Here is a 17,868-nt window from a genome sequence, read left to right as displayed (position 1 = left end):
AATCAAGGTCAGCCATTCCTGCGTCCCTCATGCTCAGTGTTTACCTGATAAATAGATCAGTGACTGCAGTGACTCGTTAATCCTTGTTTCAGTTTGTTACCTGCTCAGCTCCAGTGACACATTTCACTTTGACAACAACAGTTTGGATCACTGTGTCAGAATATGGGATCTTTATCCGTGGTAAGACTTCTTTTTATTTGTTTGGGGGGGTGACAGAGGGTTAGCCCAACAACTCATGAAAAAAGTCCCTCAAAGCTCCAAATGCAGCAGCAAAGTGTGAGAAAAATCTATATTTATGTTTATAAAGAACTGTTCTTGGAATCATGCAGAGACCTGCAGGACATTTTCTCATTGAGGTGACTTAAAAGAACCGCTGAGCTTTCAGTTTCAGAAATGTGCTTAACTTACACTGCTATGGAGAATTTTAATTTCAAAATAAAAGATCATAACATAACTCTAACCCTGCTGACTAATCTCACGATCATCACTCAAACAAGTGAACATCGTATCTGATGCGTCTTTAGAAAAAGAAGTGTAACCTAATTATTTTGGATGCTGGTGTTTAGTGGTGTATGAGCTGATCAATGTTCTTGGTGAGTGTTTAATGATCCACCATCAAACACTTTTCTTTATTATATTTGCCACATAGAGATAAAACACAGCTGACTGCAGCAGCAAGGGTTTTTTTTCTTTCTGTCATGACAGCTACTTTAAAAAATGACTCATTGACACAAACTCAGGAGCCCAGCTTTCTGAAACAACAGAAGATGAAGCACGTTTGCTGAATTTATGAAACATAATTCTAAGATTTAACTGAGTATGGACCTGTCTGTGCTGAATTATGACATCATCAGTTACACGATTTTTTTTTAGCTTTTTTAGTTAAGACGATGATGGTTACATTCATCAACAAGTCATCAGGTTTGTTCTGCACAGTGGCGGATTTAGTGCCACCTTTTTACATATGACAGTGTAGTTTATTAATATAAGATTAGCATTAGCTTAAAGTGCATTACCACGTTGAGCTTAGCTACAGTTAACACTGAATATAAATTCTAAAATTGAATATATTGCATAGTGCAGTGCTTCTCGAACTTTTCATAATGAGTACCACCTCATAAAATATATGGCTCTTGAATTACCACCTTTATGACCGACATTAAAGTACAGTAGTATAGACCTATTTAACACCATATACAGTCAACCGATGAAAACAAGGTAACATGTGTGATTTGGTTGTTTAGGAAGAGGGGAAAGTTTAGGGAGTGACGGCAGCAAGATAGAGCGACCGAGTGAGAAAGAGAGACATTTAGGGTGGAGTGTATACTTTCTGTGTTGTGTTGTCTTGTGTGGTTAGTGGGTAGGTATTCGTTGTTTTGTTTTGTGTGTCAGTGAGGGTACTAGTGAATGTCACAAAGGCAGACTACAATGTAAACGCTGCATCCAGGTGGAAAACAGGTGCAGTGAAACACCTCCTGTCAGGCCTGCAGGTTTATCCCTGATGGCTTTGAACTTTTCTTGTCCATCTTCCATTGGTTTTAATTTTGCACTACAGTATGAACACCCGTTCCCCAACCCGAGAATCACCACAACATAACCCAACAGACCTACACCTTAGTGCACAGATTCGGTTTGTATACTTTTTTCTGGGATTTCACACAACCCAGGAAAAAATAATGAATACATAATGGGCTTGGACTGACGATATTATGAATGAAATGTGCTTTATTTGGAAGCAGCCTGCCCCTTCCCTTTCGACAGGTTCTGTGTGAGACTTCAGAACAGCAGCAGCAGCAGGTTCACTGAGGCCTCTCGCGTATATGTGTGTGAAAGAATTTAGAAAAAAAGTCAGTATCATGATGTAAGGTGCTTTTGTGTTTGTTGGTTTGTTTTTATTTTGTTTTATTTTGTGAGATGGTTATTAGATGCTGCTCCAGCCAGCCAGAGAATCCCCCGCCGCCCTGCTCCTCTCCTCTCAGCACATTACTCACCGCAAAACTAGCCGGTGCCCATGCAATCACAAAAATGTGCTGGCATGATGTCGGGGCAGCATCGGGGCAAGCAACTTTTTTGCAGATGCCCATGATGCCGCCCCAGGCAACGGCACATATTGCCCATATCACAAACTGCCACAAAGTAAAATACGAATGTAAAATCAAAAGTAGTCAAAATGGCCAATAACATTTTGGACTTCAGAGGGTTAACCGAACAACTCATGAAAAAAGTAGGTTTGAATTTTAGTTCATGACAGATTTCTGACATTTTGTGCAAATTTAAGCAACATTTGATTTTTTCTAACAAAAAACAGTGAAAGCAAAGTTAGTTTTGTGTTTGTAAATGAACCACCCCATGTTGTGTAGCTTTCTGGATTTTATATTGTCAATGGAAAAGTGTACTTAGTAGTCAGTATAATCTTTTAATGATACAACTTTCCATATATGCTTAGAGGTGTATAATCGATTGTGTAGTGATAGGATGTGTGATCTTTAGTAGGCTGCAAAGGCTTTGTGTGCATTCCAGAGTGTTCTGGCATTCAAACCCACATCCTGGGAGCATGGGAGAGGTGGTACCTTCTCTTATTGTTTTATGATAGGATAAACGTATCTATGTCTGTTTTAGGCTAAGTGCTTTTTGTTTAGATGAACTGTTGGACTTCCAGACCAGCAGGTTTAGGGAAGTCGTTTATGGGGACACACTCTGACCCCCCCCACACACACATACACACACACACACACACACACACACACACACACACGCACCCAATGATGTATAAATAAAGACCAGGGCAGTGGCACGGGGCGAGTCTCAGAGCGCTCACTTCCGTGTGAGTGCTCTGTCACCGCCCTTGCTGCAAGTAAAAACTGTGTGTTTCTCCTCTCTGATTAGAAGCTGAAGAAGTGTCTTAGAATACATCTCTTGACATATATTTATTAATAATACAGGCTAAACAAACACACACTGTCTCATAGCATCTATTGGTGTGGGGTCTTTTTGTGTCACAGGAAGGCAAAAAGGAAAAACCAAAAAAAATATTATTTATCATTCAAATTTAAAAAAAAAAAATCAGTTGCTTTTCTTTTTACAGCATGTTAGTGATGGGTTATAGTGAGGATGGCATCACTTCTCATTGAAAGCAGAGGCAGTTCCAGTTGGTTATTAATAATTAGATATATTATTTATTTATTTATTTAGACTGATCATGGTGACCTGCTTTGACCAAAGCTTCCAGGCTGATTTTTTTGTCCCAGTATAAGCCTGACCAGAATATATCTAAAATCATTACTCTGTTATTTAATCAGTGACGATCTAAAGTTCTCTTTTCATAGTAACTATTTTTAAAAATGCATAATTGCTCAACACTGAAACAGCTTCTTAAATATGACTTCACTGGGACTGAACCTGTTTTCCTGTTATTGTTACAGAGTGAAGGAACTCATTGATTAACAGTACAGGATCTGGAGATGTTGCTCAGAGTAGACAGATGAAGAAACACGCCACAGAGAACCTTGAGCTAAGATTTCTTTTAAGTTGTTAAAGGATCAGAAACAGTAACATTTAGAATAAAACACATGATGTTATATTGATAGATGAAGAAACACATCACAGAGAAGCTCTGAACTTGAAATCCTAAAGGAGATTCTCTCTTTTGTTTGTTTGTACTTGAAAGTTTTTCAGAAAGCAGCACTTGTTTCCAATGGTCACTAAAATATTTCTTTGAGGTAAGATTGATTTAATGTTGTTAAAGGATCAGAAACAGAAACATTTAGAATAAAACACATGATGTTATATTAGACTGCTAGGCTGCTTCCTGTGAGATGCAGAGAGTAACAGGAAGCTTGTTTTGCTTGTTGATTTTCAGAGTAATGAGTGATGGCTCTTCAGGAGATCAGTGTGATCTTCACACACAGACCCTCGGCCTTCTCTGCTGCTGTGCTGCTTCTAACACTCGTCCTCTGCAGAGGTGAGCAAAAACTGCTGAGCATTTAAATTCATCTATGATCAGAGCAGACACATTTTGTACTGTTTACTTTTGTTGTTTTGTGTAAACAAATTAGTCAAGAAAATGTGATTCTTTACATCATGATTGTTGGAAACTTCTAGTATCTTTAGGAGGAACCAAAACAACCAGGACCAGATTATGGAGTTATGAATGAATGAATGAATATGACAGACTGTGGTGTGCAGTGTTGGGCAAGTTACTTTGAAAAAGTAATTCAATTATAGTTACTAGTTACTTCTTCAAAAAAGTAACTTAGTTAGTAACTGAGTTACAATATTCTAAAAGTAATTAATTACTTGGAAAAGTAACTATTGCGTTACTTAAAAATAAACAAAAAACGTTTAACCCTCTGGGGTCCAGGGTATAATTGGCCATTTTTTAACTACTTTTGATTTTCTCTCCACATTTTACCTTTAAAAACTATTTGCTTTGCCTTGTTTGGTATCATCCTTTTTAGCACAACCTCACGTCCCTGAATTTACAGTTATGTTCTCATTTTGTCATATTGTATAACCAGAATTGATCTAAAATCAGACAAAAACCATAAAATCAGAGTAGAAAAAGTTATATTTTTACTGTAACAACCACAAACATGTTTAATGAATCATATTTCATAACTTCAAATGCAAATATAAATTGTCAATTTTAAAATCCTATGCACAAGTTTTGCAAACAACACATTTATTTGCATCCATTTACCTTTTACCCTTTTTTTAAATAACCATTTCAAACTATTTACAGAACAATCAGCTGTTCTTCAATAAGATGCCACTGTGGAGGTAAACACAGACGACACGAGAGCTCTCGATTATCACTCATCGTTTATTCTCATCACCACAGAACTGAACTCTTTTCCCTCCAAAACATAACAACAACACTTCCTGAGGACTGGGTGTGAGTGGAGCCCTCCAGTGGTCCACCACACATGCCCCCCCGAACACCCAGTAGGGTCATCCCCTAGTCCAGAACCCTTGCCTTAATCAAATGTCCAGAACGGCTGAACCGGGGAGGTGGAGAGCTGGCTGAGGGAAACGTGCCTGAGGACCAGGCTGGCATGGGCGGCCAGGAGAAGCTGAAGATAGCTCGGGCCCTGCCAGGTGGGGGGTGCTCCCAGAGGAAGAAGCAGGGTTGTCCAGTCCAGTGGAAGGCGGGCGGCCACGGCGGGGGCCTGAGCCGGCACCAACTGATCATCCTGCAGCACATGTGCCGGCTTAAGCCTGTCAATAGAAACAGTCTCCTGACGACCCCCAAAGTCCAAAAGGAAATGCTTCCGGCCCGGTTGAATAACCCTAAAGGGGCCGTCATACAGTGGACGCAGCGGAGGCCTATGAGCGTCATGCCTGACGAAAACAAACTGCGAAGAGTCCAACGACCTCGGAACAAAGGTGTCGGGCAGACAATGGTGCACTGGGCCAGGAAGAGAAAACGAGTCTCTTGGGGGACGGAGAGACAGCACAGAGGGAGCGAAGCACGGGGGTGGGCTCTCGGGCAAGAATTCCCCGGGGACCCGGAGGGGCTGACCGAGGACAAGTTCAGCCGGGGAAACCCCGAGGTCTTCTTTAACCGCGCAGCGCAACCCCAGTAAAACCCATGGGAGGCGGTCAACCCAGTCGCCATCTGTGAGAGAAGCACGGAACGCAGCCTTAAGCGACCGGTGGAAATGCTCGCACGTTGGCCTGTGGGTGGTACGCAGTGGTTCGGTGGACCTTGACACCCAGGCCGTCAGCCATGGCAGACCAAAGCTCGGAAACAAACTGGGGGCCCCTGTCTGAGGTGATGTCGGTGGGGGGACCGAAACGCGAAACCCACGTTGACAAAAATGCCCTGGCCACTGCTGCAGCTGTAGTGGATGCCAGGGGCACTGCCTCAGGCCAACGGGTTGTGCAGTCCACCACAGTCAAAAGGTGCGTGAAACCTTGTGACTGCGGCAGGGGACCAACCAGATCCACATGTACATGATCAAAACACCTCCCTGGAACGCGGAAGGATTCGAGGGGCGCCTGTGTGTGCCTATGGATCTTAGCGCGTTGGCATGAGATGCACGCCGCTGCCCATTCTTTCACCGATTTACGAAGGCCCGGCCAAACGAACCTAGAGCTGACCAGCTTGACCGAGGCCCGGACGCCTGGATGAGAGAGGGCGTGTACGGAGTCGAAAACGCGACGACGCCATGAAAGTGGAACTACAGGGCGTGGTTGGCCGGTGGAAACGTCACAAAGCAGGCTAGGCCCGCCGTTCCACACGGGTCTGTCCTCCAGTACAAGGCCCGTTTGCTCAGACCGAAGGGCAAGGACGTCCGGGTCCGCCCGTTGATCAGCGGCCATAGCGTCAAAGTCTATGCCAACATAAACGGGAGAAACCAGCGCGCGGGATAGACAGTCGGCCACGCAGTTGGACTTACCAGCCACGTGCTGAATGTCAGTTGTGAACTCGGAAATGGCTGCCAGCTGGCGCTGCTGGCGCCCGCTCCACGGGTCAGAGACCTTGGACATCGCGAATGTCAAGGGTTTATGATCAACATACGCGGTGAAACTCCGACCCTCGAGAAAAAAACGAAAATGCCGGGTCGCAAGGTGCAGGGCCAGCAACTCCCTGTCAAAAACGCTATATTTGCGCTCACTGTCCCTAAGCGTGCGACTGAAAAAGGCAAGCGGTTGCCAGACACCGGAGACCCGCTGCTCCAAAACTGCGCCCACCGCCACGTCCGACGCATCGGTGGTCAACGCGATCTCCGCCGATGGAAACGGGTGGGCAAGCAGGGCGGCGTTTGCCAGCGCGACCTTGGCATCAGAAAACGCCTGGATGCGTTCAGGGAGCCAATCAATCGGGTCCTTAGCAGTTTTACCCTTCAAGGCAGCATAGAGAGGCTGCAGCAGGTGCGCGGCTCTGGGGAGAAAGCGGTTGTAGAAATTGATCATCCCCAAGAACTCCTGCAGTGCTTTAACGGACGCGGGATGCGGAAAAGCCGAAACGGCCCGGACCTTGTCCGGCAACGGAGCCACACCGTCAGCGGAAATGCGGTGGCCCAAGAAATCCAGAACCGGCAAGCCGAACTGGCACTTGGACGGGTTGACGATCAGGCCGTGTGCCGCCAAGCGCTGGAAAACCTGACGCAAATGTGACGCGTGCTGACTCTCAGAACAGCTGGCCACCAATATATCGTCAAGGTACACGAAGACGAAAGGCAGCCCGCGCAAGACAGAGTCCATCAACCGCTGAAAAGTCTGGGCAGCGCCTTTCAGGCCGAACGGCATGCGCAAAAATTCAAACAGGCTGAAAGGGGTAATAACGGCAGTTTTCGGGACGTCTTCGGCGCACACGGGAACCTGGTGATACCCCCGCACTAAGTCAATTTTAGAAAAAATCGAGGTGCCGGCGAGGTGGGCGGAAAAATCCTGTATGTGGGGAATGGGGTAACGGTCGTTCTCCGTGACATTATTCAAACGGCGAAAATCCCCACACGGCCGCCACCGACCGTCGGACTTGGGCACCATGTGTAGCGGAGAGGCCCAGGCACTATTTGAGCGCTGCACAATGCCGAGGCGCTCCATGGCGGCAAACTCTTCCCGAGCGACGGAGAGTTTCGCGGGGTCGAGGCGGCGCGCGCGTGCGAACACCGGGGGACCGACCGTCGGAATATAATGTTCAACTCCGTGCTTCGTTGCCGTGTTTGAGAAATTAGGAACAGTCAGTGAAGGGAACTCAGAGAGCAAACGCTGAAAAACATTCCCAGAAGTCACCAAATTAGCCCGATTCAGGGGCTCGATGGCGCGAGTGAAACAGGGTACTGAAGAAAAAGACTGGGCGTCGATTAAGCGTCTGTTAGCAACATCGACCAGCAGTCCGTGAGCACAAAGAAAATCAGCGCCCAAAATGGGAACAGAGCTAGCAGCAACAACAAAGGTCCATTGGAAATCCCGACCATGAAAACAAACAGTCACGAACCTTTCCCCGAACGTTGCGATGGGAGAGCCATTAGCCGCAATGAGCTGCGGTCCGCAGCCCGCTGCTAAACTGTCGGCGCCGGACGGGGGAAGGAGGCTCTTCTGTGAGCCGGAGTCGACCAGGAAACGTCTCCCGGAGCATGAGTCTTCTATGAAGAGCAGCTTTTCTTTGTCGCCAGCGGTCACGGCCGCTACAGCGCGCTGTCAGGTCCCGTGTCCCAGGGTAGGAAAAACACAAGGCAGCAAACAGCGGCGCGCTCTGGGGCCAAAACGCTGATGGTAGAAACAGAGGTCCCGTCCGCGGTGTGGCTGTGCCGCGACCTTTGCCGCCAGCGAAGGAGCGGACACGTCGGGGCAGGTCAGCGGGGAAGTAGGAGGCGAGGCTGGAACTAGGTCGTGATTGTGGAAAGCACGGGTAGCCAAGAGAATACGATCCGCGTCCTCAGCCAGGGAGCGATAATCCTTCGTGCCCAGAAGTGGAGAGTTGGCGAGGCCGGCTCTCACGGCCGCCGGCAGCTGTCGGAGGAAGATGTGGGCGAACAGGAATCCCCCGTCGTCCGGACCGAGAAAGGACAGCATGCGCTCCATCAGTTCGAGAGCCGTACCGCCACCCAGGCCTGAGAGGGAGAGGAGCTTCTCGGCTCGCTCTGCGTCAGAGAGGGCATAGCGCTGAAGAAGCAGCTCCTTAAGGGCGGCGTACTTCCCTCGGGCAGGTGGGTCCCGGAGGAGAGGCAACGCACGACGGGTGGCTAGCGGGTCGAGAGAGGCCACCACCTGGTGATATTTCGTGTCGTCAGCCGAGATGCCACGAAGGGCGAACTGAGCCTCCACGTGCACGAACCACGACGGGGGATCGTGAAGCCAAAAGTCCGGCAGCTCGAGCGGCACAGCAAATGCAGCCGCAGCCGGAGGCAGAGGGCTGGCGGCTGCTGATGCATCCAGAGCGGAGTCGGTGCCACCATCGGACTGCAGCATGTTCGAGTCAGGGGTCACCAATGTGGAGGTAAACACAGACGACACGAGAGCTCTCGATTATCACTCGTCGTTTATTCTCATCACCACAGAACTGAACTCTTTTCCCTCCAAAACATAACAACAACACTTCCTGAGGACTGGGTGTGAGTGGAGCCCTCCAGTGGTCCACCACACCACAAATTATTTGTGCCACTCCAAAAAAATCATTTCTGTCCACTATAAAGGAGAACATCACAGCCTGATACCTGCAGGTCTGACAGCAGCAGGTGTATCACTGCTGTTTCTACCTGGAGACAGCAGTCGCCTCATTGTTCTGACACACAACACAAAACTATCCACAACACTACACACTAACTACACAAGACAACACATTAACTACACACTCCAAACACGCTAAACGTCACAAATCTCACATCTCAAAACTCGCTCTCTCTCTTTTTCTGCTCTCTCTCTCTCTTTCTCTCGCTGTCACTCCTAAAACTTTTTTTTGTTTTGTTTTTTGCTCATAAGCAGAGAGCGCTTGCTAGCGCTAACGTGGCGAAACTATTGAGGAAAAAACGCCGCGTATATATTGTTTATCATGACTCTGGTTTTACGTGGCCTATCAACACAGTTTATAAACTGGTATATATCACCTTGTTGCTTTGTCTTTAAGTGGTCATGTGATTGTCTTACCACGACTACTTTATTCTTCCTCAGTCAAACAGCAGCACTCATGCGATTGTTTTGCCCCCTGAGCTCCAGGTGTTGTGACAAAAAGTGATCGTGATTACCGTCCGCGGGAGCGCGCAGCTGCTTAAAGCTGTAGCGTCCAGATTACTTACAGCTACTTCCTGCAGCTGATATAAGATGCGGTAAGCTGAACACAGCTTCGACCGTCTGTTTGTTGAAAAATAGTAACGGACCGCGTTTCCTTGTTAGTAACTGTAACGGCGTTGTAACGATAGGAATAGTAATTAGTTACATTACTCGTTACTGAAAAAAGTAACGCCGTTATTCCCATCACTGGTGGTGTGGGGGCCTTGAAGCTCTTTGGATTATAACAGAAATGATGCTTTGTTTATTCCTGCGTTTTACTGTATGATGTTGTATAAAGTTGTGAGTGTGTCTGCTCCTCTCTGTCTCCTCAACAGGATCGTTTGTAGTGGATGTGACACAGAGCTCCTATCAGGCAGAGGAGAACCACGACATCACACTGGAGTGGACGTTCACCACCAAACCAGACACGTCCATCTCAGCACTGGACATCTCCTGTTACCTGAATACTGATCAAAAATTCTCAACTGTGTATTTTCTTCGTGGTGGTGTCGAGTTCTCAGAGGTTCAGGATGAAAAGTTTTCAGGACGAGTCCAGAGTGACAAAGACGCCCTCAGAGAAGGACGAATCAGACTCCAGCTGTCCAGACTCAGGACTGAGGACTCGGGTCTGTACCTGTGTGAGGTGGACACAGGTTATGGCCGCGGCTACAACAGCTGCAGAGTCACCGTCTCTGGTAAGACAATTCATTCATTATACAGATGTAGTTAGAAAATGACATCCATAAACTGCATCACACAGACACACACCTGCTAATTAGTGCTGAGTGCAGTAATAGACGTGTAAGAAACAAACCACAGAGATGATATGAAGGTAAAAGTATCCATGGAGACCAACACTGGTTCATGTAGAAGACTGTAAACATGATCATTTTTGCTTTAAGTTGGACTTTTTAACACAAGAGTCTTTGTGGCTTACACACACGTGAGGCTAATTCTTCATGGAGCTGCTGGTCCAGGTAACATCCCTGAAGGAGGCCTCAGAGTCTGAGTCGACCACAGAAATCCACAGAGTCCAACCTCAGTGACACTGTTACTGAGCAGCTTCATCAGGACATGTGAGGAAACCAACACTGAAGAGCTACAAACTGTTTCTGTCATCACAACACTTTGTTTGTTTTTTGGTTCTTCATTGTTGGTTTCATATTTCAGTTTTTAAGTTTCCACTTGGTAGAAATAAAATTGTGTACAGAGCAGAGAGCAGCTTAATTCACTGCTACATTAAATCAATTTTAAGTTAATACAAACATTTTAAAAAAATATATTTTATTTTACTTTATTTCAGAATCAAAGCCTGAGAAGACAGAAACATCTCAGCAACGTGGAAGTCTCCAACCACGAAATCTGAATCACGAGACCAAACGTAAAAATAAAGTCTTTACAGTTTACAAAATCAGTCATTCATTATATTGTTTATACACAGTACAGTCAGAAGATATGGACCAAATCTGAGAACTGAGTTAATTTACCAGAACAGAAAACACTCCCATCCAGTTTTCTAGAAATGAATTTAGTTCAGTCTCAGACTAAAAGGAGTCCAAGACTAGGCTCGTTCTATAGAAGTGAAACTGAGTCTGTGTAGTGTTGGGTTAATGAAAGGTAATGTAAGGTGGGAAATGAAACATCAGGCTAACAATACAAACAGTTTTCATCTTAGATCATCTTTGAAAATCTGGAAAACAACAAAGTAAAATCCTCCCATAAACCTGCAGCTCTTTCAGGTAAACATACTGAGGTTCTGATTCAAAATGTCAAATATCAGTTTTATCAGTTCTGGGTTTCGGGGGCTCGAGTCTTTCCTGGCTATCATTAGGCAAAAGGCCCGATGTAAGCTGGAGGTCACCAGACTGTAAGTGGAGATAAATTAAATTCTCTGTGCATCAGAAACATGTAAATAAAGTCTGGTGTTCACCTCTCAGAGTAAAACTGGTTATTTAATGGTTAATTCCACTTCCTGTCTTTAAAATGTTCTTGTTTACATCATTAACTGAATTCTGTTTTTACTGTTTTTGTAACTGTGGATTTTCTTTGTAGGCCAGGGAAGAATCGTCATAGCTGTATTCTTCTGTATCTCTGTGTTCACGTGGGGATTTATGTTCTATCAGAATTGTAGAGAACACGTAAGTCTGTGATTTTCTTGTAAGAGCTGTAAATGTAAAAATATCAGAACATTTAACAGATTTTAACAGTATGTATCAGAGTCATTTGCTCTGTCACAGTTTAAAAGTTTCTTAAACTTGTCATATTCAGTATAATTCAGTGAATTTTTAAATTTTCTTTCAACTTTAAACAGAGGAGGACTTCCTCACGCAAAACCAGAAGTTCTTGATGAAGACGTTCTCAGAAAATGGACCTCGTTCAGGTTCATGACTGTTAGCATCTCATCTCAGACTGTGAATAGAAACTCTTCATAACATCATGATGATAAACCAGATTTGAAGTTTCCCGTTTTGATGCTGTTCAGCAAGTTGGTGCTGAGAACCAACGCAGGGAAAAACAACAACTTATACAACAGAGAAAACTGTTGAATTCCGGGCTTCAGTCCAATATCGATATCTTTCATCTCATTCTGACACAAACCAGCTGGATTGAGTTGAACAAGATTTCCAAAACATTAAAGAATCTGTGATTTATATTTATTTTAAGTGAGTTTAAAAAATAATAATGCTATGTAAGCTGAATGGAGGAGTAGATGAGGTGGACAGCATGATAAAAAATGTACACATTTTCCCACTGTGGTGGAAGTGTGGTCTTTGGCCTGCTGCAGAGGAGGGGTGACGCAGTGAGCTCACAGGGCGGAGGAGAGGAGGGAAAGAGCAGGTGTGCTGAACTGGACTGATGAATGGAAACTCTTTTTTATTGTCTTGCAGTGAGACGGAGCAGGAGAGTGACAGTCAGAGTAGTGCCTGCGTCCTGGACAGAAGCCCGAAGCCGTAGTAATCACTACTGTCAATAAAAGCACAAAAACAGCAAAGCTGAAGTGTCCATCCTTCTCACACCCACATTCTCACTGGATGTTTCAGTGACGTCATCACACCTGTCAAAAATCTGATTTCTAACAAATAGCATTAGTGTAGATCAGCCAGTAGATGGCAGCATCCTGTTAAATCTACCTGCATGAGTTTACAGTATGATAATAATAGGTGAACTGTCTGTACAGTTGTTGTATTGTTTGAGTTTAGTATCAGGTAATTATGATGACAAATAGGAACCAGTTGCCTTATCTGCATGAACTTGGCCACCAAAACCACTTCAGGTGTTTGATGCATAATAACTTTGACATTTTTAATCACTTGTTGTGCTGCTATTTTTAAATGTGTGTGTTTGTTTTTTGGGGGTTTTTTTTTGGTGGTGTTGAAGATTGTACAAAGACAAAATATCAAATATTTGTAGATACAGTACAGTTTATAGTCACGATGATGCTGGACACAGGGCAGGAACAGGCTCTGCTTCACTGGGTCGGCTCACTCTGATCACATCTGAGGGCAACATTTTTTTTTTCACATTGCGTGACTTGAGTTTATATATTCAGATGTAACTAACCATATAAATGTGATGATGATGATGATTATTCAAGTTTTTTCATGTGAGCTAGTGATGATGCAATGCATGTTTCTTTTTATCTGTGCTTTTTCAAGTTAATTGTACTGTTTTAGTACATCATATTAAATGAGAATAAGACAAATTAATCTTTAAATGTTTATTTCTGTAGGACACAACACGACTAAATAGAATTTAGATAAATCCACAAAGCAAACAGAGATGCTAAAACAGATGTTATAATAGACACAGGTTATTGCAGCAGCTACAACAGCTGCAGAGTCACTGTCTCTGCGAACTGAAGGCAGTGGAGCTGCTTTATGGCAAAAATGTGTTAAAAAACGAAGCATGACACTAGCAATATAAACAGACTTGACTCAGTATCTGTGCCACTTATATTAATATATACAGATATCCATTGATCTATGATTACTTAACTATACACCTTTCCAAAACTATTAGTTTATAAAATCTATCATTATACACAATTATCAGTTTTTAATATTCAGAATAAGCACATAAATATTTAATGCCCCACTTCATCCCTTGTTTACTTTAAATACAGCTTAGCTCATCTCATAATGTGACGGCTGTGTGCAAGCAAGATAGGACCCAAAGTGCAAACTCACAGAGGTGGAAGGTGAACTCAAAAAATATGTAACTGTTTCATTTACTTTCAAAAGCACTTTCTTTTGAAAGTAGATCATCCATTAAGAGCGAAGGAATTTGCTCTTAATGGATGACATCACTGTCGGAGCCAGAATGCAACACAACTGGTTTTCATCCTGCGGTTAGAGAGTCTTTCAGAAGGAGTGAAGAAACTTTGACAGGTGATATTAATCTGGATTCCTCGCTGGGAGTGTCAGCCGCAGTAGCTGCATAGTTTTATTAACATTTGGGAGCTTTTTATAACTCAGAGCGGTAATAAGTCATTCCTTCAAATTTGCAACCATAGGGCACTGGCATGCTTCATGTAACTGTAGGAAGGGTGAAAATCTGCTGCCATCCACCAGGATGATGAAGATGAAACCAGGGTGGATGCTTCAGCAGGACGATGATCCCACACAGGATTTCAAGACTGTTTGTGTGGAAGAATGGGCCAAAATCACACCCAAGTAACGCACCCCACCACGTCACTTCTTAATCAGCTGTTTGTGAATGGATGAGTCTGTGTTTATTTAATGTGTGCGTGCTCCGAGTTCTGTAGAAGTAAAAACTACTTTAACTTCTCTCCATCTTTTTTCTTTTTTTCCTTGTCATCATTAAAAATTTCTTTCACTATTGCTTTGATTGCTCCACTTCCAGTGTATTTAAAACAACTGGATGGGGGGTACAGTTTCCTCTGCGGTGGGGTTGGGTGGACCGCCCCATGTTCTGTGGGACTTGGCGGTATTGCTGCCATGGGCCCCGGTCTGGATGGGCCTGTCCCCTGGCCTTGGTGGGTTCCAGAGGGCATGGGTGCCTACTGGGGTCAGGGGGGGAGCTGGCCCCAGGGAGGGGCTGCCTGGCCCTCCCTTCCTTCCCTCCCTGTCGCCGACTGCCTCCCTCTTCCCCCTGGGGCCTGGATCTCCTCCATGCCTGCTTCATACCCTGGGGGATGGGGCTTTGGCTCCCCACACCCTCTTGCAGATCATTACGTGGAGAAGCCTTTTGAATACAAGTGCGCTGATCCACACAGGTGTTCACTGTTCATAGACACAAACTACATCTTTCTTGGCTGTCACCTCAAAGCACATCGTGCACTGTCAGTCCTGCATGCAGCACAACAACATTCAATATTTAGTATTTACTGTTCTTTACACTTAGCCAGACTATTGAGATTGTGTTGTCTTTATTATGTTGCTCTCTTTTTTGCTTGTTTTTGCTTTTTTTTTCTCAACAGGTGATCCAGGAGGTTTTTTTCTTTTTAAGTGTCCTTACTCACTGTCCCCCTTCCACTCTGTTTTTCTTTTCCTTCCCCTCTTTCTTTCTCCCTTTCCTATCCCCCAGCCATGTCTGTCCCATCTGTAACAACTGAAAACAAAATTAAATTAAATTTAAAAATAAAATAAAATAAATAATAACAACAAAGGTCGAACAAATGGACCAATGCGGCAAGGCCGTGATGATCCACCTGGTAAAATAAATCTGGTGGGACAGGCAAAAAAAACAAAAAACAAAAAGACAACTGGAAACTGTTCAAATTATTCAAAGCTTGTGTAAAGTGTAGAAGTAAATTTAAATGTAATTTAATATACAAAGAGGTGTTTACAAGGGTTATAGAGCTAGTTATGTAGCTATTTGGTGGTTATGTGTTTTGATATTTACATGTTTACACATTTGAATGTTTACACATGCAGGTTCAAAGCAGTAATAAGTATGTGTTTTCTCTGCCTAGTTGTTTTTCCTGCATTGATCTGAGTATAAGATTTCCTGGCTTCTGAGAGGCCAGTGAAGTATTCATGAGGGCGGTACACAGGAAGTGTTGGTTCTTGTTCTTGTTGTTGCTGTGTGCTGAGAGTAAAGAGGCTGCTAAGAAAGTGATCCATCTCCATCTTGCTGATCCTAATTATTCAGAGAGATTCCAGCCCAGCTAGTGAACCCTCACGTTACACATGTACGCTTCGCTACATCTGTGCTGTAACGTCTCCATGCATTCTGTGCAACTCAGTGGTTTGAGTCTATCCCAACAGCAGTCACAGTATAAGCAAAAGTTCTACCAAATAAATCAGAGTTTATGCAGTCATTAATAACAAACCTACTCATGTATGACAATCATTTATTCTGACACTACACTGTAGTTTAAAGCTGATATAAGTGTTCACTTATATCTATTTGCACCATTTAACTTTGTGGACAACCAGATGCATATAAAGAAGATATACATGCATGACGGTCTCACGGATCTGCTTACACATCGACTAGAGAGGAAAAAGAAAGGAGGAAAAAGCACATCAGGGAACACAGCTCAAATTATGAGGTCAGTGTATGCTCAGTTATTCACGATTTCATCTGTTTCAAACTGAGATTCATCTGAAATCTCAGCATCAGATTTATTTTATTTTATTTATGTTTTGTACTGCTGGATCTGTATGGCAACATTGAACAAGCATATCCCTAATAATGTCATCTCAGACACAGAAGCCCCGCCCACCTGCCATACAAACCTTCTGGTTTAGAGGGATGACCAATCAGAGCAAGGCTGGAGGAGCTAGAACGCCTTTTTTCATACAGAGGGTGAAGTGAGAGTCTGTGCTGTTATTAAATACATATTAATAACCAGGACCCATTTACAGTTTCCCTTTAGCTGTGACATTAAGAAACACCTTTAGTTTCACTTTCTGACCAAACTTCTACCATTTTGAAAACAGAAGATTTCATAATGAACAAGAACGACAACTTGATTGAACTAAAAATTATACAAGTGGTGGATTGACTCCTCTGACATAGATAAACATCTACAAATAGCAGAACTATAAATAGTTTCGTTGTGATGTAACTCACCTGCAGTGAAAAATCTGGGGCTTGTTTACTTTACCTCTGCAGCTGTTGAATCTATCTTCATCCTTGTCTTGTCTGCACACAGTGTAACAGGCCAAACTTGCAACTGTTTAAAGCCCAAACTGACTAAACAAACTAACTGACTAAACTGGCTAAACTGGTCTTGCAGCAGCTCACAGATCAGTTTATCCAGAGAAAAGTGCAGATTTGTGAGATTTTGATGCAGTGTGAATGTGACACGATTCACACTGCATCTTTAAGAGATTCTTTGAGTTTGTGAATCAGCCGACTGCAGGTGTGTAATTTCCTATTTTTATTTCCACATGACATCTGTCACTTTACCATTAAAATGCAGTGGATACAGTGGTGTAATGGGCTCTGTGTGTAAAAACCAGTCTTTAATCAGCATTCATTAAATGTTCTTTCAGTTTGTTATTTAATATCTTATATAATAAGATATCAATTTATTTTGTCCTCTCAGTCGTTAAAGTCTCAAGTTTCCTGTACCTTCATGTGCCAGCACCGAGATCTTCTTCATAGTTTTTCATGTCGTGTTCATAGTCAGTTTGTGGTACCTCGTCATAGGTCAGTCCTCAGCCCTAGTCTTCGTTCATGGTCCTCGTTCATAGCCTTTAGTTTCTCCCACTTTAGTTTTGTCATTACCGTAGTTAATGGTTTGTTATTTTGCCTTCAGTATCAGCCCCAAATAAACTCGCTTTGAGTTTAGCAGAAGTTCTGCCTCCTGCGTCTGTGTCCGCACCTGGGTCCTCCAAACACTCTCTACACGGCTGACCGTGACAGTTTCCATAGCAAACTGAAACTTTGTTTTCAGCAGACTCCTTCAGCTTAAAAGCTCTTTAGAAAGTTTCTGTGTAGAAACTGTTGTGGATTTTATTGTAACATATATACCTGTATACACTACACATGTAATCATAGTTACCTTCACAAATTGTGTGTAATCATATACACTCATATATACTATGCATGCTCACAATGAAGTGTTTATATATGGAGTCACTGTGTTAAGCATTTAACCTGCATGTTCAAATCACATGACCCATATATTTAGGTCATATATGTATATACATATATATATATATATATGTATATTTA

The 17,868-nt window shown here is 43.7% G+C and overlaps 3 protein-coding genes across 4 annotated transcripts in view; all 3 read left to right on the top strand.

The window, feature by feature from the left end:
- LOC109203633 (tripartite motif-containing protein 16-like) overlaps nt 1–17,868 on the top strand; it is a 536,611-nt gene that overhangs the window by 31,607 nt on the left and 487,136 nt on the right. The window lies entirely within an intron of this gene.
- The window catches only part of LOC109194564 (obscurin), a 151,841-nt gene that overhangs the window by 100,221 nt on the left and 33,752 nt on the right, over nt 1–17,868 (top strand). The gene's annotated exons all lie outside the window — the stretch shown is intronic.
- Nucleotides 163–13,357, top strand: LOC102075515 (uncharacterized). 2 transcript variants are annotated; one of them, XM_019363280.2, is made up of 7 exons: nt 163–180; nt 3,668–3,719; nt 3,860–3,961; nt 10,053–10,412; nt 11,021–11,098; nt 11,770–11,855; nt 12,606–13,357. In XM_019363280.2, the coding sequence occupies exons 3-7, from the start codon at nt 3,871–3,873 to the stop codon at nt 12,606–12,608; spliced, it is 618 nt and encodes a 205-aa protein (XP_019218825.1). In that variant the 5' UTR covers nt 163–180; nt 3,668–3,719; nt 3,860–3,870; the 3' UTR covers nt 12,609–13,357. The 2 variants fall into 2 exon arrangements, with proteins under 2 accessions (XP_019218825.1, XP_019218823.1); XM_019363278.2 differs by lacking the exon at nt 12,606–13,357 and adding an exon at nt 12,029–12,465.

The sequence above is a fragment of the Oreochromis niloticus genome, linkage group LG3 (assembly GCF_001858045.2).
Source record: "Oreochromis niloticus isolate F11D_XX linkage group LG3, O_niloticus_UMD_NMBU, whole genome shotgun sequence".
Taxonomy (NCBI): domain Eukaryota; kingdom Metazoa; phylum Chordata; class Actinopteri; order Cichliformes; family Cichlidae; genus Oreochromis; species Oreochromis niloticus.
Note: the sequence above shows the minus strand (reverse complement) of the source record. Positions and strands in the feature narration are given on the sequence as shown.

Excerpts from the sequence above, each read along its gene's own strand:
- LOC102075515 (XM_019363278.2), top strand. The coding sequence starts at position 3,871 with ATGGCTCTTCAGGAGATCAGTGTGATCTTCACACACAGACCCTCGGCC. Across the intron at positions 10,413-11,020 it reads CTGCAGAGTCACCGTCTCTG|AATCAAAGCCTGAGAAGACA; the intron begins GTAAGACAATTC and ends ACTTTATTTCAG. Across the intron at positions 11,099-11,769 it reads TCTGAATCACGAGACCAAAC|GCCAGGGAAGAATCGTCATA; the intron begins GTAAAAATAAAG and ends TTTTCTTTGTAG.